At 37.5% G+C, this 23,990-nt stretch overlaps 1 protein-coding gene across 4 annotated transcripts in view; it reads right to left on the reverse strand.

Moving 5' to 3' along the window:
- Positions 1-23,990, reverse strand: part of LOC136883445 (upstream stimulatory factor 1) — a 59,847-nt gene that overhangs the window by 14,958 nt on the left and 20,899 nt on the right. The window contains exons 3-5 of one of the 4 annotated variants that reach the window (XM_067155741.2): positions 23,078-23,227; positions 17,363-17,481; positions 17,145-17,273 (exon numbers count right to left, since the gene is read on the reverse strand). In XM_067155741.2, coding sequence (XP_067011842.1) covers positions 17,145-17,273; positions 17,363-17,481; positions 23,078-23,227 — 398 coding nt within the window. Of the gene's footprint in view, positions 1-17,126; positions 17,274-17,362; positions 17,482-23,077; positions 23,246-23,990 lie in introns of all 4 variants that reach the window. The other 3 variants (XM_067155740.2, XM_067155739.2, XM_067155737.2) reach the window with 3 other exon arrangements.

Below are 23,990 nucleotides of genomic sequence, written 5' to 3' on the forward strand. Positions count from 1 at the left end.
CAGGTATGGTATTTTTCTAAAGTGGTAAGTAATCGTAAAGACCCACTGTATTATAACAGAGGTGCAGGTTAGAAAGAAATAGGGATATATGAGGAAGTAAGAAGAGACTGAAAGAACTTACTAGGAAATTTAATTTAGCAAGAAAGTCAGCTATGGATAACATGATGTCAAGCATAATTGACAGCCATATGAATTTTAGTGAATAATGGTACAGGTACTTAAAGGCAGACAAGTTCCAGGATGGACATTCCTGGAAAAATTAATGAATTAGGAGAGTGTATATGTGAGGACTTCCAGAAAGTATAATATTTCAGTTAGCCATATGCAAAGATAGTTGGATGTAAGATTAATTTTCCAGGTTGAGGAGGTGACTAATACAGGCAAAGTAGTGGAATTCACCTATGATAATAAAGACATTTACAAAAAAGGTACAAAAGCTGAAAGCTAAAAAAAAAGGAGCTGGCTTTATTAAGATTTCAGGGTAACCAGTAGAAATATGCTGCCATATCTGAAATGTCTGTGTACTGTTTGTAAGAAGCAAGGGCGCCCACACCCGGGGTCAAGGTGGGGCTGTCCCCCTCCCCTAGCTCTCGAGGAAAGGCAAAAATGTAGTCTAGTCAGGTGTTTTCCTTTCAAGAAAATGATTTAAAAGTCAGTATTACGTAGAAGCGGTAGTACGGTTCCCCACCAACAGGCAGGGAACACCATGGGTTATTCTACCACAGAATACAAGTCGCCATTTATCTTCCAAAATATAAAAATACTACGTACCCCCAGCTCCGCTCCCCCCTACAAACTGTCATGTATGGGCGCTGATGGTAAGAAGGAGCTCTAGCTGCACTGTATAAAGGAAAGGGTGAGAAACATAAAGCAGATAATTACAGGCCAGTCTGCTTAAAATGTGTTGCATATAAGCTCTGGTTTGATAGAAGGCTGTTCACGTTTAGGAAAAGTTATTCCAGTAAGGCTCAACTTGTAGGATTTCAACACGATATAGCAGATAATTTAGATTCAGGTGGAATGGACTATATGTATCCACTCATGGTGGTTGTGGTGGTGGTGATTATTGTTTTAAGAGGAACTGGGCAACCGTCCTCTATTAACACTAATCAGAGGGAAGAGATCCGACACTTCGAAAAAAAAGGTAGTGGCCAAAGGAAGGTGAAGACTAGTAAAGTAAAAGTCACTCTAGACCTCAAAAAACCTAATACCACTGGGGTCAGAAAAGAACAAGAAATGACCAAGAGAGATTGGATAGGATAAATGAAAGTGAAGAACTTGGTGTGCAAGTAAAGGGAAGCAATACCAGGGCTCAGCCAAAGTCCCCACGGTCATCAACCCGTGCTTGCAAGTTTAGAGTTCCTGGGCTCCTTTTAGTTGCCTCTGATGGCAGGCAGGGGATGCCATGTGTGTATTTTATTGCCCCCACCCACAGGAGGTATCGATTCAAGGATTTTGGAAGGGTAGTTCATTAGAGACTACTGATGAAAATGAGGGCTAATGGACAAAAGAAGGGTGGCTCAATTTCTAGAAAGAACTCATAGAATTAAAGTAGTTGAAGCATTATCTGATCCTGAAATGGTTATCTGGAATCAAAGATAAGGCATTTTCTGGTGATGTTTCACTGTATATATTAAATAAGCTACAGGTTTGTAAGCGACTACAAAAAGAGATCAACAATATTGTGAGATGGACAGGAGGCAAGGATATGATGGTAAATGAGATGAAAAGTCTGGTTGTAATTTTCACAAAGAGGAAAAGTCCTCTCAGATTTAATTACTCTGTTGATCAGGTGACTGTACCTCATGGGGATCACAGTCTAGGACTTAATATAAGGAAAGATCTTCATTCATGATTGAGGTACCGGTAGTACATAAAGGTTACACATCTCTTCATATGGTTGTGAGAGTATTTAAGGGTTGTAGTCAGGAGGTAAACCAGAGGGCATATACAGTAAGTCTCTGGTAAGACCGCCAATCAGAGGATGGTTTCAGTGTGTGAGACACCCACCAGGATTACTTGATGCAAAAACTGGAGAAGATCCAAAGGAAAGCAGCATAAGTTTTTCTGGTGATTTCCGACAAAAGAGTAGTGTTTTGAATACAGTATGTTGCAAGGAAAAGATTTGGGAGTAAGGGGACAAGATGCTCAACTAAACGGGATGCTCTGAGCTGTCAGCGAAGGGATGGCATGTTACGGGCGTAGCCAGGAGGGGTGGGTTTACTGGGGGTTAGAAACCACATGGAAATTTGATAAAAGAAAATAAACCGAAACTGACAATAAACAAGTGAAAGTCGACTCGATGTGTTGGCTCTTTTGAGCATTTACAGAGACATAATTGTAAAACCAACAGATATCTTGAATCTGTCTTCTAAGAAGCCTCAAAAGTTGGATTTTAGATTATAAACTGAATATACCATTTGCTGTAAAACTGCTGAGTTTGATCGTATTGTTTTTTTCTGTATTTTAATGTAAGATTCTGTAGTGTACTGCAATCTGAATATCAACATAATTCATTTGTATCAATGTCTTTATGATGACACTCAAGCATGCGTGCGCTGCACAAGCACCGTATGTTCTATCATAACTTTGTAACTTTCATCCCTCTCCCATAAGTTGATCCGTAACTGGCGTAGAATGGCATTAGTAGACGAATAAGCTCGGAGTGGAGCTTTTAAAGGTCACAATATGAGGATAATGTTGGAATTCAAGAGGATAAATTAGGGCAAATATTTATTTATAAGAAGACGAGTTAGGGACTGGATCAATTTATCGTGGGTAATGTTTGATATATTTCAGAGTTCTTTGAAATCGTTGAAGAAAATACTAGGTAAAATGATAGAGAATCTGCCAACTGGGCTACAGCTCTAAATGCAGATCATTGATCACGAACTTGATAGAATCCTTCACAATTCATCACTTATATTATCGTGTATAAAGAACACACCTAATCCTCGTTTTTCTGCTAACATAGCTTGAAATGTCGAATACCTTATGCAAAACTATCGGTTACGTAATTCTAAACGTGGACAAAGAAGAATACTGACTCGGATTTCTGTGTAACAACCTGAAATAATTTCATAATTATTAACGTGGACAATAAAAACACTTTCTCGGTTTTCTGAGCAACTTAACCTGAATTCATTCAGAGTAAAACGAAAAAAGAATTGTATCCTTCCGTATTCGAGTTTTAATTATTAGTTCGATGAATTTCTTTCTACTGTTTCAAGTTATCAGGCCACAGACAAACGTATAGAGTGGCATAAATAGGCTGGATTCGATCACTGATGCCCTCATCAGCTGATCATCGTAAACAAACTAGTCGCGAAGTCGCCATCACCAAAGCAAGGGAATTATGGGAACATGAGTGCCATGGCCACTGACACTGAGAAAATGCGTTGTGATTGGCCAGGTCGTATTATCGCAGTGTTATACCGAGACACTTGTTTAGAATGGTTAGTAATGTAAAAGCTTTTAAATTCCAAGGCACTGAAATATGAGAAGCAATAGCATACCTGCCAACTTCTGAAAACGGCTATCAGTAAAACTCACGCACGACAAAATCTAACGATTTTCAACGTACCCCAGCTTGACGAAAATAATAATACTTCAGGGCTACAAAATACAATAATTCATGCTTTAAACAGGATACTTCAATGCAATCATATCTACTTACATCATAGGCCAATGATTTGTAGATGAATATAACAATCAAGAAGAAATCCATGTTAAACAGCAGCAGACGTGGTGAATATTAGTTTGAAGCATACATAGCAGGACTTCCTTGATAAATTAAGTACATATGCGATAATTGATAAAGGCTTTACACAATAAAACTCTAACGTAACAAGGCAAGAAATAATATAATACTGCAAATCACACGCTAGTTTGACTTTAAAGTCATAGTTGTGGCCTTTTTAGTTTCCTGCAAAAAGTCTTGAGAAAATATTTTGTCATAACAGGGACCAGAACTCCTGGTCTTCAAAATAGAAATAGACTCCAGAGATTCACTGGACATGGAAAATCTGAACTCTGTTCTACTTTTCTTCATAAGGCTGAAATCAAGTTCACATTCTGCATTGCTATGGGGTATTGTGAGAGTAGACAGCATTACTCTAGAAATTCGGTTATACTTAAGGTCCATCGGCTCCACGAATTCTTGATATTTGTGCCCAACTGGAATCGCTTGCAGCATCGTGATTTGCAACCAAAGTGTCATCAACCTGAACTCGTTCACCACATCTGTAGTTTCATTCTCTTCTTTGCATAACATGATAGGAAACCTATCCAAGAAAAAACGAATGGAAGAGAACTGTGCATCTTAAATTTTGTCTAACCTAGCAACTCGAGCATGCTTTAACACATCTTTGAGTGGAAACTTGTTGATGATATAGTCACAGGCAGTACAAAATTAGTTTCTCACTGATGAAAAGAAAAGGGATTTATCAGTATCCTGGAAATCATTCACTATGTTCGAAGTCTGAATGCCAATAACTAACTCATCATCACTTAAATCGTTGCGTCCACCATGTGCAATATTAATATCACACCTACATACCGTGCAAAAGGCAAATTTTCCTCCCTTTCTTCATTTTAGTATTAATGTAAAATCAACAGAATATGATTCTTTAAATGTCTGGAAGTACTGTTTCTTGCTAGATTTATTCATGATAATCTACAATCGGAATATAGTGTATGAAAATGTCAGAGAACAAACTGAAACATCGAAAGGAACCTGGACCACTGAACGTCACATAAAATTATAACATAAACACTCAAGGCAGTCAAACACTTCATTAAAACATGTCAAAGGACACAAAGTCTTAAACAATTAAATGAACACGACACCAACCTCGTGAACAAAAAATATGCACATGGTAAAAAACGTACACACACACGTGGAACGAATGTTGTTGTTATTATTATTATTATTATTTATAACTTAATGGGCTTAGATGACAGCAGTATACCCAGGCACTGGAACAAATGTAATTATAGTAGTTCAATGAATACAGGAAACTGCGAAGCACGAAGTTATAACACAAAAACTCGAACACTTCAAAAAAAATCACAACCTTAAAAGGCCAAAACATTCTTGATTTTAGTATGTACGGAAAATCAACAGAATATGATTCTTTAAATGTCTGGAAGTACTGTTTGCAAACAAAGAACAACACTCGCGTGGTCAAAGAATATAAGTTGAATCACAAGCGAACGGAGCGGAACAAAGAATTTGCGGAGCAAAGCCTGTCGACACCTAAGATTCACTCGGAAGAAGTGTTATCCCGGCTTTACATTCAATTCCAATAATGACACAAACATCACAGGATTAAAAATACCAATCATATCAAAGAATGAGTTATCGACTATCGTGTACTTGTCTTCAACCAAGACCGAGTGTGCTTTGACCCACACCAACAATCGATTGTACGGATGTGGAGCGATTATCAAATGTTGTTTCAAATTTTTGTCTGCAAAGTCATAAAATGGCACCATCCATTCATAAAACCATAAAATGCTGCAATTTCCATAAATTTTATGGATAAACTGTAAAAGTTGGCAGGTATGCAATAGTATAAAGATTCAGTAAAATATACTTCTCCCTACAATCTTCAACATACTACTTTTTTAAAATATTTCTGTACATATTTCATTTGTATAATTATTAGTTGCTCTTCTACCGTGTGATTAATAAAAAATGAAATAAACCTAAGAGGACAATGTCAGATCAGGAATACAAAAGTGGAACAGGTACATCATTTAAAGTACTTAGGATGTGTATTCTCCTAGGATAAGTAAAAGTAAGTGAAATTGATTCCAGGTACAGCAAAGCTAGAACATTAAGCTTGCAGTTGCAATCAATGGTATTCTGTAAGAAAGAAGTCAGCTGCCAGATGAAACTATCCATTTTCAAACTGACTCAGGATATCTTATTCGTAAGTTAGAAGCAACAGAACCAAGCTCGATGGCTTAAGTCGCTTATGTGCGGTCAGTATCCAGTATTCAGCAGATAATGGGTTCGAATCCCACTGTCGGCAGCCCTGAAGGTGGTTTTCCGTAGTTTCCCATTTTCACACCAGACAAATGCTAGGGCTGGACCTTAATTAAGGCCACGGTCACTTCCTACTCCTAGCCCTATCCTCTCCCATCGTCACCATAAGACCTATCTGTGTCAATGCGGCAAGCAACTTGAAAGAAAAAAAAAAGCAACAGCCATGAAAGTAGTGACAATGAAGGCTGGTCCAACGGGGGGGGGGAAATAATGGCAGGAAGGCACGAGGAAGAAAGTTATAAAAGCTAAGTAGGTAATGAACTTGGTTGAAGCTGTACGTGGTGGAATCTTGAAATGTGAATGGGAGATAGGTTACCTACGAGAATGGAAGGCAAGACGAAGACCAATGCGGCAATGGTTAGGGCCAGTTTCTAATGATTTAAAAAATAGAAGGTATGGAATTAAATCAGGCTACAGAAATAGTTACAAATAGAGGAATGTGAAGACATTTAGTCAATTCACAGAGGCTTGCACAACGAACACAGAAAGGCATAACAGTCTATAATGAAGATTGATGCATGTACCACCACTGCCAACTTCTCAGTGACCAAGCCAGAAAAAAAATTAAAAAAAAGGATATACGGCTTTGATGTAAGGACTATTACACAGAGCTACATCACAATCTTTACACATGTATCTGATTCCCTTCTAGAATTTTTTCCTGTTGCTCTATGACAAGAATGTCCGAGAATTCAAAAAGTTAAGTGACTGCATACAGTTTCTTGAAGTTTCCCAAATATTCTCATGGTTTAACATTTTTGAAAAAAATTAAAAACATGAGATATCTCGAGTTTATCAGCTAAGAAGGTCAGCAACAATCTTCAGTACAAGTCACTGTAATCAAGTTGCTTAACATATTCACTCAGAGTATTGTACCCTGGTTCAGTCTTGAACTCATTTCAACTCATTCACATTACACAACTGACTGCTATAAGAGAAAATATCCTCAAAAACTAGGTCTAAAAAACATTTTCACAGAATTTTACTTTAGACTTACAATGCCCAAGAGATTTAAAGACCTCTATGCTGCTGTGAAGTACATATAGCAAATTTAACAGTTTCCATATTGCCATTAAATGACAAGACTTTTCTGTAGAACCTGCAGATTACATCCCCTAGCAACTGATTTGATTTTTGGTAATAAGATAATATTCTGGTACTACTATACAGAGTCACCACTTTTACTTAGCACAGTATATCTGAGAATAGATGAGTATTGATAAAAGAAAGGCCAGAAAGTAATGTTTAGTTTACCTCCGGTCAAGTACCTAAGACACACCAGTGTTCTCCCCAGAAATTTTCGTTTCCTGGGTGGCAGGAATGAGTAGCCGGGCGGGGAATACCACGTAAAAAATAAATATGATAAAATTTCAACGTATTCCCCTCAGGTCATTAACAATAATATTAGACAGGTAAAGATTAACTGCAAAATTCAACTACTTTAGTTTTATCATGAAGAAGGCGTAACAGTAGTTCTACTGCTCGTTCATAATCAGTCAGTTGCTGTGGAGAGCCGGACGGGTTTGTTACGTCCCGCGGAATTGAGTGCTCGCATGCGATTCCACGCTAATCCAGACATCGCTTGCGCACGACACTACGTAATAAGCTGAACTCCGATGTAACTCACGCAATTATGGTGACAATAATGATTTTTTTTCATTTAAATAAACAGTTTTACAGTGTTAACATTTTAATTTGGAACTGAACTGGGTCTTTTCACGTCTATAGTTGCTGATATGTGTCTGTAAGAAACGAAAGGTAGAATTAAGAATTTATGATCAGCAATTTGCGACGAATGCAAGACGCCAAACTCAATTTAACAAAGTGTTCCTATTTATTGTAACAGATTTTAACATGAACTGTATATTTTAACATGCCTTTCAACATGTACCACATATTTTAAAATGATAATATACCTGTATATTTAATAATAATTCACCTACACGATTTTTAGGCCTAAAAAGATTCATCCACAGTTATTTTAGATTGTATATATAGTCAATTTTAACTTTAAGTATGCCCAATTAGAACGCAAAACATACTCTATATCATGACTTTTATAATGGACAAGGCAAATCAATAAAACTTGACTTATGTGAAGGTAATAGTGTACAGCTGAGGATGACCATATGTAAAAAAGATCGAAACCGGTACTGTAGATTGAATCTTTATATAAATAAATTTGTATTGAAAAGGTGGAAACTTTGTCTATAACATACACACAAAACTTGACAATAACAACTGCTTCTTTATTATACATCAGTAGCCACAACTACCGCACGTAAACTCCGGCTCTGCGGAGGTTCAGACCTGCCTTCGGGCAGAATAACCCTTACCTAAAAAGTAGCCACAACAACTGGTTGTACAGGGTCTGCGTGTAACGTCACCGGATCTCGGGAAATCGTGAATAGAGAACGACGTTCAATTAGCCTCTACAAAAACGTTTCTCAAATCTGCAGAATGGCATCAAAACATGCGAGCCTTCAAATTCTTAGAAAGGTCACGGCTACTCAGTGGCAGAGTTGTAACGCATCTACTGTACCTGGCATTTAGTAAAAGTAAGTTTTATAGACAGCAGGAATATTTTCGTGATGGAAAGGCGTACCGGTATTGTAAAGGTACGTGGAACAGGTAGGGCCTATTGACGGCAAATTTTCAACGGATTCTCGTTGATATTATGATGCCAATTTTAAGTTAGTAATTATTAAACAGTCAGAAATGTAGAATAATTGTGCAGCCGCAAGAAAATACGGCATAGGCCTAACTAAAGCCAATACTTGGGGTTAGCGTGAAGACAAAGATAGCTAAAAAAATGCGTACTGCACAAAAATGCAATCAGTGGTCTATACATCGCTAGCTGCTGAAGTTGGCTGAACCCGACAAGCAAGACGTGCACGTAGTGGTAGCCGGTTATATCTGATGCTGAGAAAAGTAACCGTTTTATACACACGAAGAATTTTCCTGATGGATGATCGTCGTACTGTAAAGCGCATAGAATAGGTATTTAAAAGAAATAAGTTTCATAATGATAGATCCGTATTGAACTGTGATTACAATAGAGTAAAATAATATATTATTATTGGTCCACCTTTTCAATACAAAATGAAAATTACATAGGGACTAGTTTCGACCTAGTAATAGGTCATCATCAGCCTGAAGTAAGTCAAAGATCGAAGAAAACATAAACAATGTAAACACACGTACAGTCTCTTTAAAGGTACATACCAAGTGGGAAGTTGAGTAGAGATATATTAAAAATAATAACTCATCCAAATTGACGAAGCACTGAGCGGAATTTATGTAAAGTTCGGTGCGCCGTATATTATAAAAGACCACTGTGCACTAAATGATGCAATAAAGAAGAATAGTAGGTTGAATGCTGGCTTCTTCTTAGCTGTTGTATAATCGAAGAAGATTACGTCGTGTTTTATAAGGTATTGATAGACGTCAAAATACATGGATGTTGGAAGGCTCTTCAGTTTTTTTGAACATGGCAATAGTTGCGTGTGGAGGCTTAGGAAACCAGAGAAGCGTTATATTATGTTAAAAAAAAAATAAAAAAAATAAAAAAAAAAATAAAAAAAAAATAAAAAAAAAATCTTACTGTCTTTTATTCAGAATCAAATTTATGGTCCGCATTGAACTGCGAATTTATTTCCACCTTTATTTAACTCCATATATGTTGCTCCACCTCGTGAAACATCCATCGTCCTTCAAGATTCCAGAAGCAGAAGAGCTTTCTCCTAGCATCATACTTCGCATCGTCTATTAATTCTGGTTTATGAACATCTTGAGAAGACTATGTTACGATTCTTTATTTTCAATCGATCTCTGAATGAACAAAATTATCGCTTAAGAACCAAGTTTTTTCAATTTCCATTTCCACAATTTATACAACGCACGGGACTTTTTTAAGGATCTCTATTTTTTAACATAATATAACGCTTCTCTGGTTTCCTAAGCCTCCACACGCAACTATTGCCATGTTCAAAAAAACTGAAGAGCCTTCCAACATCCATGTATTTTGACGTCTATCAATACATTATAAAACACGACGTAATCTTCTTCGATTATACAACAGCTAAGAAGAAGCCAGCATTCAACCTACTATTCTTCTTTATTGCATCATTTAGTGCACAGTGGTCTTTTATAATATACGGCGCACCGAACTTTACATAAATTCCGCTCAGTGCTTCGTCAATTTGGATGAGTTATTATTTTTAATATATCTCTACTCAACTTCCCACTTGGTATGTACCTTTAAAGAGACTGTACGTGTGTTTACATTGTTTATGTTTTCTTCGATCTTTGACTTACTTCAGGCTGATGATGACCTATTACTAGGTCGAAACTAGTCCCTATGTAATTTTCATTTTGTATTGAAAAGGTGGACCAATAATAATATATTATTTTACTCTATTAGAATAGGTATTGCCGGCAAATTTTCAACGGGTTCTCTTCGGTGTTATGATGCCAATCTTAAGTTAATGGCCATTAAACCCATGGAAATAATGAATAATTGTGCAGCCGCAAAAAAATTACGGCATAATGAAAGCAAATGTTTGGCGTCTAAAATTAGTCTAAAAATGTGTACTGTACAACAAAGCCATTCATGTGATTTTACAAAGCACTTTTTGAGCTTGATTAAATTTTTTGAAGGGAAAAGCGGGGTTCGTCTTGGATTTGGAGAAATATGGTACTATAATTTTTTCAGAATGAAACTAAACATAAACTTTCACGTAGTAGCAGATTTAGAGAAATAACAAGTAGGCCATCGTGTGGATATCATCAGCAGGAACGCAAGTTTTTAACAAAATGACTGCCGTTTCATACGGATTTTAATGTGTATGGAGGGTTTTCCGACTTTTATACAAAAATCTGATATAACGATAATTTGTTATAGCGAGTAAATTTTTTGATGTTATGAATTCTCGCTATAATGGACTTCTACTGTATTATGTTTGTTCGTTTGTTTGTTGAGTACTCATCCCAAAGGCTGGTTGCATCCTTGAATAGCTCCATCAGCTGTCATAGATGGTCTGAACGTCACTTAAGAGGCATGCTAGGGAAATGAGGAGTGAGGCACTTTCCTGCTGCTTTCCTCTGCTACTAATGATGATGATGATTGTTGTTTAAAGGGGCCTAACATCAAGGTCATTGGTTCTTAATGGTACGAGATGAGACTAAGATATGACAATTAAAATTCCAAAATCCACCCACTGACCAGAATTCAAAACATGATAATGATGAATGAATGAATGAATGAAAGAAAGAATATGAATTTTAAATAATCATCAGATCCAACTCACAATACTGAAAGTTAAAATAATCCCAAAATCCATCCACTGAGAAGAATTTATAAAAGACGATGAACAATGTTTATGAACTGAAAGTTATCAGCGGATCCGACCTGCAATGCCCCACCTTCCCATAAAATAACTTAAAACAATGGTATAAACTGAACAAGGGACTGCTTCCAAAGCAAAATCCTATATCTATGATATTTGTCTAACGGGGTACAAAATCCAAGTCCACAGGCCCCTCATAATGGTACTAATCGCTGGTAAAGTAGAAGCACGGTGTTCCTCATGTAGCAGTACTAATCGTAAGTAACACACACTCGCATAGTGGTACTAATCACGAGTATGTACTATTCTAAGGTACGCAGACCTATGGTGTTCCTTTCATATTGGCACCACTCATAGGTAACGCAGACCCATGGTGTTCCTAACATAGTGGTACTAATCACAGGAGCCGCCCAGAACCGTGGTGTTCCTAACACAGTGGTACTAATCACAGGAGCCACCCAGAACCGTGGTGTTCCTAACACAGTGGTACTAATCGTAGGTAACGTAGACCCACAGTGATACTATACCCTATCTTTGCGGTAAATGCGGTGGTACTGTCCATCTTTTGGTAAGGCACTGAAAATACTTTCCATGTGTTCAGTTGTGTTATTTCCGTGTAAAAGTTTTGTATGTAATCTCAATCCGTTAATCTTCACTTTTTAAAAAACTGTTTAGTTTCAATTTATAATTCATACTTGTGCATCATAGTGCCTTTTGAGAGGGGCGACGTGTCAACAGCGGAACAGCCATTGTAGTATTTATAGTGGTTCACTTAGCTAACATACAACCCACGTGATTTCTGTTTACAGCTGTATTCCGGGTGTTATTGGAGTGTTAGTGACTTTGCATATTATTACGAGTTTCTTTCGTGCTAATACGAGGTGTGGTTTTTAAGTACCGTTTTGATATCTAAAAATAGTAAAACAAGTTTTTAAACAATTCTTTTTTTACATGCAAGTCTGTACCTTAAACTACTTCTCAACGTAAATTCCAAGCATATTAAGGCACTTGTCACATAGTGAAACCAGCTTCTGAATTCTATCTGCATAGTAATCAGCCGCCTGATGTGCAAGCCACTGCAGCGCGATCATTTTTAGGTCATCATCATAGTCGTAGCATTGACTTCCTAACTGCTTTTTCAGGCGCAGGAACAAGTGGTAGTCACTAGATACTAGGTCACGACTATACGGTGGATGATCAAATTGTTCCCAACAAAATGAAGCGATGAGGTCTCAGGACTGATTAGTCGTGTGAGATCGCACATTGTCATGAAGCAAAGAATCCCCTTGTGAGCATGAGATGCCGTTTTATTTTGGATTGCACGAGCACAACTTCCAATAATCTAAGCATCCTGAAACAATTTTATACAGAACATTCCTTGAAATTTCAGGCAACTCGTAACTTAAATGACGGAATCTTAAAGCATCTGTTTTCTCGAACCTTTGCATCAACTTTTTGAACCAAGTCTTCAGTACTGACAGACAGTCGCCCACTATGCTTCTCATCGTGGACATTAGTACGGCCTTTTTTAAATGCTCGAACCCATTTTCTTACCATTCCATTGCTCATAGTGTGTTCACCATACACTTCATTAATCTGCCGATGACTTTCAACAGCTTTCACGCCGTTTCCATTTAAAAATCAGGTCACAGCGCGTACTTCACACTCGACGGGACCATTAATTGTCAGAGGCACTCCAATTCGCACAAACATAAATACAGTAGAAGCTATAGCGAGTACAGCATATAATGAGAACCCTGTTATAATTATAATTTTTGTACATCCCTTCAAAATTCCTATATTAAATGGTGTATTATCCTTTCGTTACAACGAGAGCCCTATCACTGATGCATCCGTTATCACGAGCGATTATGCGCGCATGATTTTTTCCGTTACCGATATTTATGCACCCAGTCATTATACTGCATGCGGTCAATCATAATCGGTAGCGTTTTCTCGCTATGCCCACTAGCAAGCTCTCTCGTCGACATTTGAAAGCAATGTTGGATGTACAGACTAGAAAAGTGTTCCACCGATTAATACTTATTTATTGTAAATGGATTTTACACTAGTACCGGTTTCGGCCTTTCATGGCCATCATCAGCTAGTACCTAATATATTAGAGTCATTAGACAAAATCACTAAGATGTTATGTTAGATCATCCGGATGTCTAATGAGGAATGGAAATAAAATATATTGCAGTAGTGTGAGGTTAAAATATCTGTGATCAAAGGTGGTGGTGAAAGTTACGATAAACTAAACCTTATTGAGTATACATTGGACATAAGTACATTAAACACATTAAAACATATAAGGCACAATATAAAACACTTAAAAATTTAAACACATTAAAATATACCAAACCAAAACCCCATGGCACTACAGCCCGTGAAGGGCCTTGGCCTACCAAGTGACCGCTGGTCAGCCAGTAGGCCTGCAGATTGCAAGGTGTCGTGTGGTCAGCACGACGAATCCTCTCGGCCGTTATTGTTCTCTTTCTAGACTGGGGCTGCTATCTCACCGTCAGATAGCTCCTCAATTCTAATCACGTAGGCTGAGTGGACCTCGAACCAGCCCTCAGGTCCAGGTAAAAATCCCTGATCTGGCCGGGAATCGAACCCGGGGCCTCCGGGTAAGAGGCAGGCACGCTACCCCTACACCACGGGGCCGGCCACATTAAAATATGGCAATATGGCTTATTAAAATTTGAGTTTGTATTGCGTGGATTTCATTCTTCAATCTTCTATGTAGTTCTTGTGCTGCTATATCATGTTGATTTATTTGTATAAGGTGATCTTCGAGATTGTTCTATGACTGATATACGTCATATTGATACATGGTAAGAACCCCTGTCATGAAATTTTTTTTTGAGCAACTATGTAATCCAACTGATGATGAACTACACAGCAAGCCTCCAAACATATCAGTACACGACCTTCACAACAACAGCTCCTAAATTTAATCTCAAGTCTTGCAGTTTATCATAAAAAACTTACTGAAGTATAAGGGAAAAAATAGCAAACGTCTCAAAAGAAAAGTTACAACAAGTTAATGAAAATTTGTCAAGATATTAAATTGCTAACTTATGTTACTAAGGTAGCGTTGTCTGATCATGCGCTTTAGGGCAATTCACAAGAACGAGTGGCCCTCAGGTTGCCGAAGGACTGCAGTGTCGGCAGCTCGAGCTGTGCATGTCCAAAGCTATGGTGCTGAGGTGTAAAAATTATACCCTCCGTGGAATTATTTCGGACTAGGCTGCTCAGCTTGAAATTTGTCATATTCATCATCAAACTGAGTACCTTACTCTAAGCAACAGGCATAAGAATGGTGTATTCTCGCAATTCTAGTGTTTATATGCTTGAAAACACTTTGTTCATTACTGCTGGTGATTCTCTTCTGTATCGGTCTGCCATCTAGAGGTGACTGCAACTCCATCAGTCGTTTGTTTGCTGTATCCACAGCGAGGCTCTCGCTTATGAAGGAGAATGCTGCTGAAAATGGAGGGGGTTCCATTCACAGTGATACTGTTCAATCCTGGATAGATTCCTAACTTTTTTTTTTTTTTTTTTTTTTTGGGCGTCACACTGACACAGATAGGTCTTATGGTAACGATGGTACAGGAAAGGCCTAGGAATGGGAAGGAAGTGGCCGTGACCTTACTTAAGGTACAGTCCCAACATTTGCCTGGTGTGAAAATGAGAAACCACAGAAAACCATATTCAGGGCTGCCGACAGTGGGGTTTGAATCCACTATCTCCCGGATGCGAGCTCACAGCTGCGCGCCACTAACCGCACGGCCAACTCGCCCGGTGGTTTCTAACCTTGGTTCAGTGCTGCATTTCACTGGATACCTTTTCTTTACTTATTCTTCTTGTTTGATGTATCACCATGACCAGCTGTGAGTAGCATTGCATATCATTATTCTGGGACCTACATCGCGAGTATTCTAAGTGAAAGGTATTTGGATTATGAAGAAATTACCATATACATGTGCTTCAAGTTAAAACTTGTTTGAAATTTTGTACTAATATGGTTGTGATTATCTAAATTCACTCCAAAGCTGTATTTTTTTTTTTTTTGTGTTTCCTTATGTGTAAATTTTTATTTAAATATTATTCCTATGGAAAATTTTAAGTTATAATCTAGCATTGGTAATGTAGTTTTCTTTTGAGCTGTGCACTTAATTTAGAAATTCAATTTCTTTTTTTTTTTTTTGCTAGGGTCTACTTATACCATGTTGTTCTTTCGATCAGCCCAGTATTTTTCATACTTGCAGAATAGGCTTCTTTATGTTCTTGCGACCAGGTGTTGCCAGTCCATTTCCTATTCATGTGATCTTGGAATCCCACAGTTTTGTTGATAGTCTTCCTATAATACTGTCCATTATATACCTACTGCATTCTGTGGTATGTTTTCCTCTATGTCATCCTTATACTCCTTCAAGCCGATTTCATAGTCGAAATTCTTGTCTCACTTTCCAAAACACTAATATTTTCCTCAACGACAATTAAGGCTACGTTTAAAAAAAGTAATAAGCCTAATGTGCGACAAAGGAAATGATGAACCATTAAACATGTCATTTTAGATACTGTACAAAGACATTATTATTGTTGGCATTTGTGTTAGATATATGTATGGGATTTTAAAGTTTGTTCTCTAGTTTTGCTGTGCCATGTGTTTACAAATGGACAGTGTTGTTAGCTTTATTAATTGAATTACTGTGCTTGTATTGTGTCGTGCATAGATTTCTCTTGTCTTGAGTTATCCACGTGCAGTATTTGAATAAATGCACCTTGTTGGTTACATTTTGGAAATAATATGGCATTTGAAAGATTTAAACTGTGAATCAAGGTGAATGTCAGGCATTAATGTATTCTGAAATGCGGGAACAGTTGGCATTTCAGAATGAAGGATTGTTGGTGATTAATTTGCAATCACGCAATTCAAATTCTGATTTTTGCATCCGAACGACTTTGAATTAACAAGATTTTACTGCAATGGAATTTGAACCCTCAATTTTTCTGAATGCAAGCTAAGAGCTACACAGCCTGAACTGCATAAGCAACTTGCTCAGTTTGTTACTTTGAATGACCACATAGTAAAATGCAGTAGGGCCTAGTGTCACTTTTCTTCACACAATACTTATGCAGAAAATCAATTCAATAATGACACCTGCTTTGGTATTGTTTAACCTTAAGAACTGCAATTTAGTGGCAAAATATTGCAAATAAAATCAGTATTGCAAAAAACAGACTCAGACTAGAAGAGGAATTTACCAAAATCAGAGCACAAAATTAAACATCAATGAAGAAGCAGAAGAAGAAGAAGAAGAAGCGTCAAGAAAGGTGTCCGACAAGGATGAACCTGCTATCCACAATTGTTTAACATGTTTAGTGAGGAAGCTATGGACAAAGTAATCTCCATACAAGCCATGAAGAATCCTTGGAGGGGTGGAAGGTAAAGGCTTCCATTATCCGTAACTTTGCCACTTGGCCTTTGAGTAGTATCACTCCAGCAAATACTTGTGACAATATTAAACAAAACAATCATGTAAGTTACTCTCCAGGTAAAAGAAATCTGCAAACAATTAATTGGTCAAGGCTCTATTTCATTACAATTTCCTAGTATAACGGGGAAAATAAAAAAAAAACTAAGAAAGAGCAGCTGGCACAAAGGCCTTACAATCTCAATGGCAGAGGTCTTTTCAGAAGGCAGCTGGACTCACCTGTCCCTCGAAACTCACCTGACCGGACTTGGCACTTTCGGTGGTACAGTCAGGAATTATCTTACTCAATTTCATGATCCAGTTATTGATCTTGTCCCGTCTCCTCCTCTCCACCTCGTTATGAGTAGCTCGTCTCCTGTCATCCCTCTACAAACAACAAATCTTACCTTATTCCCTAATGTTCATGAAATATGGCAGTAAAGTGCACACTGAACACAAGTTAATAACCTACTTACAGAGGCACTCCCCCTTGTTGGTTCCAGTTGGATGCTGGCCCTTGGCGTTCTCGGTGCCAATGATCTTGTGTTTTGTGCTCCAAACACATCTTGCGTCGAACCAATTACATAAAATTGCCCTGAAAAAAAAAGGAGAAAAACAATCTTGATTTAATAAAATTAAGACATAACTCCAAGGAAATTTTATATCATTCAACAAAATTTGCATGTGAGAATTTATCTCAAAACAATCTTAGTTTCTAGACTATCTGTTAACTTTTAACATCATCCCAGAAGACAGGGACAGTTTACAGGAAGCTAATACAGTGAAACCTCGTTAGTGCGTTCCTCATTAACACATATTCCCGCTTAGCATGTTGTTAGTTCGAAGTCCCAATTCTCCTCGTATTAAATGTATATAAAAATACCTCACTTACTGCATCAAGAATTTTCGCTATTACCAGTTAGTAATATTACATTTTTCCTAGCCCTGAAAATGTTAGCGTATTTGCTCGCATATAACTCGCCACCACGTATATCACCCACCCCATTTTTAACATTTAAAACTGCAGGAAAAAATCCCCGCACATAACTCGCATTAATTTCCGATGTATAAAGGCAAACTGTACATACACTAAATAAAGTTTGAGGATTCCACTGACGCACCTACATTGAATATCGGGACTGTACCAATGGCTGTAACGGTACTTTGTATGCGACAGTACAAGAAGAAGCAGCATTTCTTTCCACCTGCAGAACGGTTGAGGCCAGCTGTTGTAACAAAAATACCTAACTCACAAACCCCCAGAGCAAGGTTGCATTCCTAGCTATTCAGTCACACTCTGCCATCCCTCTCACTCTTCCGTCTTTGTCAATATGCTTATCGCTACCTGTCCGGCAGAGGTGATCATGTGAACTGGGAGGGTTTCCCTGTCCAGGCAGTAAAGTGATCATGGCATTAGGTATCGTCCATCTGTTGTATTGTCGACAGGTACCAGTACCCTGTCTTCACATTTCATTGCTGTTTCTCAGTTGTTGTTAGTTGTATGGAGAGGAAATGTGGACTGAGCGTGTAGGCATGGATAAGTCAGGTATGTGGGAAGGGGAAGGGAAGTTATGAGGGGTAAGAGGGCAGTGTTTAAGGCGGGTCGGGGGACGATGTGGTGGTGGCGTGCATCACGAGAGAGTATTATGCTTTGCACAAAAGATCAATAGCTTATTCGTGAACTTAAAGCCTTTAAAGACTTTGATTAAAAAGTCGAAACGGATGTTTGGTTTTTCAGAAATTTAATTAAGGTTTAGATTGGGGTTGAAAAATTGATCCAAATGAATAAAACAATTTCTGTAACGTCTAGTATGGGGCCTTTGTTTATATTGTTGAGAATTTCTATGTCCTGATCTATAGTGCTGAAACTATGTTTTGAGTCATATGTTGGCCTAATGCCGATAACCTGTTGTACTTGATGGCATTGAAGTGACTTCAAAACTTCTTCCGGTTTGCCCAATACATGAAGATACATAGTTATTGCATTTAAACCGACATACGCCTGACGTTTCAAAAATGTCAGTTTTGTTTAGTGACTTGGAGTTATGCACTATTTCCATGTTTCTATTGTTGGTTCTGTATGAAATTGTGGTGTTGTGTTTCTTGAAGACATTGACTGACATTGACTATACTGTACTGTATATGTTTTCGTTAATGGTGAAATATACGACGGGAACAACAAAGCACGCTGAACAAGGTGAGTCCCTTATTTCTTTACCCACGGCCACGAATTTGTCTTGCCCCATCTAAGTAATTTACTCATCTAACTAGCTCCCTTTCTTCGTTTTAGCCTTCACTGTGCACATTGAACTGAGACAACCTTAGTCCAACTAAAACCATATTCAATCCACCATTTACTACGTGACGGTTATAAACAATCATCACATAGACAACTGGACTTTGATCTACACCTTTACCAACATCAACAGAGAAATGGACTTTAATCTTACTTCAACAATTTAATGAGTACATCAAGATTTTAAACTCATTATCAACTCAACACTGAATGTGTGACATCATTAACAGTTTTATAATCACAAGTGACTATTACGCTTGCAATGCGTTGTGAAACATCACCATATATTTTACTTATTCCTCATTTTTAAGTGTGAAATTGTTGTTATATAATATTTTAAATCATATTGTATGTACTTTGACAACTGTAACATAATATGTTACTCGCTCATTTAGCAATTTTAGGCTGAAGATGACACACATATGTGTCGTGTCGAAACCGGTACTGTAAATAACATGGTGTCAACTAACATTTGGTATTGAATAGGTGGAACATTTATTCAAATTTTAACACCTTTTTCACACCTTTCAATATTCTCCTCTTATCTTTAGAAAGGGTGAATATAATTTTCACTGTACTCGCAGATACACAACGTAAAATGCCATCATCAGATCAAAAATTAGATGGATGGCTTTTCCATTTCCAAATGCCATCATATCGGAAAAAATAAATCATGTCCAGCGTTTCCACATCCCTGTTGGATAGGTTTTATTTGTGTACTCAGTTTTATCACTTAACACATTCTTCTTCCTTGTCTGCTGCAGAAACATATTAACGAGGTTTTACTGTAGTTCCACATGGCTGTTGAAAAATGTGCTCATAACCAGGCCACCTCCAGTTTTGTTGATGATGCTTGTTGTTTAACGGGGCCTAATATCAAAGGTCAATGGGCCCCCCTCCAGTTTCACATAGAATCTGAACCACAGCGACATCCACTGAATGGATTTCCAAAATTTAGATATTTTGAACAAAACAAACCTATAAAAACAAACTCATTCCAGAGGATCCATTCTTCTTTCAGTTTTTATAAGACCTGTATTCACATATTAATGAAAAGTTTTATCACTTGCATTTAAAAAAATTATCACGTTTTCTTTCATCTTTGCCTGGTGGTAAAAAAAATAAATCACAATATAACATACAGTATGTGACAGGTTTGTTGGATGTAGGGTTTATGAGGAAGTAAAGGACAAGAGAGGGGGAGAAAAATGCTGCTTCAGCATTTGTTTTTACAGTACTACCAACCACAGAGAATGAAACAAATGGGAAAAAGTAGTAAACTGAGCTCAGTTTAGACAACATAAATACAAACGGACAAAGAGAATTTAATGAACAGAAAGGGATGTAAATGTGAAGAAGTGCTGTGATGTAGATTTGTCACTGCCCTGCATGCACTTGGTAGCCCTGAGAAACGTTTGCAGTACGGTAAAGTCACAAAAAGGTATGTAGGGAAACATAATTAAGTGCTGTACCAGTCTTCTTCCTCTTCCTGATACGATTCTGCTTATACAGGTCGTTCACAGAGCCTCTTCCAATCTTCTCTTTTTCCCCACATTCTATCGTTCATCACTGTCTGCCACTGTAGTCCTCTCCGATTTACGTCATCCTCCACCTGATCCTTCTATCTTGTTCGTGGTCTTCCAAATTCTGTCCATTCCAGAGCTCTTCTTGGTAATCTTTCTTGTCCCATTCTTTTGGTATGGCCGAAGCATTTCAGCCTATTTCTCTCCATAGGGGTTGATCTGTAGCATGTTTCGTATGGTTTCATTTTTTATCTTGTTCCTCCTTGTTCTACCCAAGATACCTCGCAGAGAGCACATCTCTGTCGTTTGTAATCTAGTCAGATCTTTTTTTGCCCCAAGTCCAACATTCTGCTCCATAGGTCAATATTGGCAAATAATACGATTTATATATCATGATTTTTGCTTTCGTAGGTACTTTCCAATTTCTAATTATGTCTGATACACAATAAAATTTTGAGCAATTTCCTATCCTCTCCGAAATTTCTTCCTTGATGTTTCCTTTCCCAGTTAGCTTACTTCCTAGGTATTTAAAAGCATTTAAGAATTTTTCCAATACATGTAACATCCTTCTTTTTTTTTTTTCTCTACTGATTTTCATTACCTCACTTTCTGTTAAACTTATTTCCATGCCTGCTTTTTCAATTGCTCTCTACCAGGTATTTAGTTGTTCTTCCAATTTTTGTTAATTTTCTTCTCATATCATTACATCACCTGCATATACTATGACTTTCATATCATTTGCTGTTGACCCTTGGTGAACTTTCCTCATAATGTTGTCCATGACTATATTAAAGAGCACTGGTGAAAGTACACTTCCTTGCCGAGCCCCTCTGTCCTAAACCATTCTGATTTTTTTTTTTTGCATCTATTATAACACAGTTCAGACATTTGTTATACATGTTTCTAATTCTGAATTGCATTTCTCTTGACAATTCCATTCTATTCAGCCCTTGTCATATCTTTTCTCTTCTAGCCAAGTCTATGAATGCAACTGCGATGTCTTTCCCAAATTCCCATTTCTTTTCTATTATTTGTCTAGCTGTAAATAAGGCATCAATAGCTGATCTTCCAGGTCTAAATCCTTGTTGTTTTCTTAATTGTGAATCTATCTTGTTCTTGATTTTTTGTAAGATTATCTTTGCATAAATCTTCATGCAATGACACAGTAATGCAATTCCTCTGTTGTTCTCATAAAGTGCTTTATTACCTTTTTTAAAAATAGATACAATAACTGCCCTTGTCCAATCATCAGGAATCTCTCCGTCAGTCCATACTATCTTCATTATTCTATACAGCCACTGCATTCCAATAGGTCCTGCAGCTTTAATAATTTCCACTGTGATGTCTATTCCAGGTGCTTTGCCATTTTTCATTTCTAATACAGCTTTTTCTACATCCGACATTTGTAGATCTTCTCTTCCTATTTCATCTGATCGTTTATTCGTCCCTTCCACTGTTATGGTAATATTTATTTTATCTTCATCTAATTTCTTGGGTTCATTTGTTTCATTTTCCGCTTCATATAGATCTTGGAAGTAATCTTTCCATACTTTCAAAACTTCTTTTTCTTCCCACAGAGGTTTTCCATCTTTGTTGATGACTTTTGATGTATTTTCTTTTTGCTTCCTTCTGTTACCTAATATGCGGTATAATCGTTTCTTGTCATTCTCATAATTTTCTTCTATCTCCTTTGTAAATTTTTCCCAGGACATCTTTTTAGCCAATGCTATCATTTGCCTTGCTGCTATGCATAGTTGTTTTTATTTGTCTCTATTATGTTCCGTTCTGTTTCTGAACCATTCTCTCCCCGAATTCTTCTTCTTCTTCTTCTTGTGAAGTAGGTTGCTATACCAGTAATATGTTATTTCTCATGTTAAATATAAAGTACCTAAAAATAGTAACAAATCAAGTTCTTAGATATATACTCGGTGGACTAGTTATGAGGAAAATTTTGGCCCACATGATATATTGAAACCCATGACTAACAAAAATTAAGCTTTTATGCCAACAAAACAATCTCGTACATCACTCTGCTATAAATACTTGGATTTTAACATTCATGCTGCTTGTATCTCTTACTGAATATCCTACGATGTTGAAACCATTTATTAGCCACAGCAAATATCTAATTCACTCAATCGCTTCAAAAGAACTACTGAAAAGAAGTTAATACAAAACACAAAAATGTCAAGAATGAAACTGGAGTGGTCAAAGCACATTCATATTTCAATGCGTACATAGCAGTAATGAAAAAAATATCAGCTCCTGGCGAATGATGAATTCCAAATCGGAAAATCTGCTTCGCAAAATCTCTTACATTTTATCACAAACAAAATCTCTGAACAAGCATAAAAGTTATTTTAAGAACTCACCATTAATTGGACTTGTTAGGACAGCCTGTACTCCTTGTTGAACTCCTCCAGCAGCAGTGGAGAAACCAGGACTCGTAGACACTATCTCAGAGAGAGGATCTACAGCATCACCGCTACCCCCGACCTGCACCACTCGGTATGTCACCGTGCCTGCATCATAACACAGTTCTAGTGCCTTTGAGACGAGATTGCTTCCATCAAAAAAACAAGTTTTAAAATATTTTAATACATATAATAATATGTGGAAGCTGCAGAGAATGTCTATGCTGGCTCCATAATAGTATTAATGATTACATTTAAATGATCACAACATAATGAAATATCAGTTTTATAAAGCATAGTTCACTATATGTGTGAAAATCACAACACAGATCTGGGTCAGAATCTCCAGGTCCACTTCTGTATGTAACAGTTGGCACAATTAGCTCCTGTCCTCGGAGAACCGGGGTTCAATTTCTGGCAATGTCAAAAATTTAAAATTGGGAGAAGAGACATGTGGTAAATAGGTACATACATCCCACCTCTACTGGGGTGTGCCACCGCAGGACATGGACACAAATTTATTCTGGGCCGCCTGGAGGCCACGACCGTCAAAGCGCCAAGTCTAAGTAGTCTGACACCGTGGTGAGTCACTTCAATTCTTTTATTAAGCTAATGAATTAAAGTCACGCTAACATATGAAAGGTTTTCAGCAACATAAGACTGGGAATAAGCTAGGATTGCGAATGTAGCAGCTGTGGCCTTAAGGTACAAACCCATAATTTGCCTGGGGTGAAAATGGAAAACCACCTTTAAGGGTGCCAACAGTAGTGTTCGAACCCACTATCTCCCTAACACAAGATCACAAATAAGACTGTCACCACAGTGTCTTTTGAATAGTTACGTTTTTTGAGGTGCAGTCTTGTATAGCTTC

Source organism: Anabrus simplex, chromosome 11 (genome assembly GCF_040414725.1).
Source record: "Anabrus simplex isolate iqAnaSimp1 chromosome 11, ASM4041472v1, whole genome shotgun sequence".
NCBI lineage: Eukaryota > Metazoa > Arthropoda > Insecta > Orthoptera > Tettigoniidae > Anabrus > Anabrus simplex.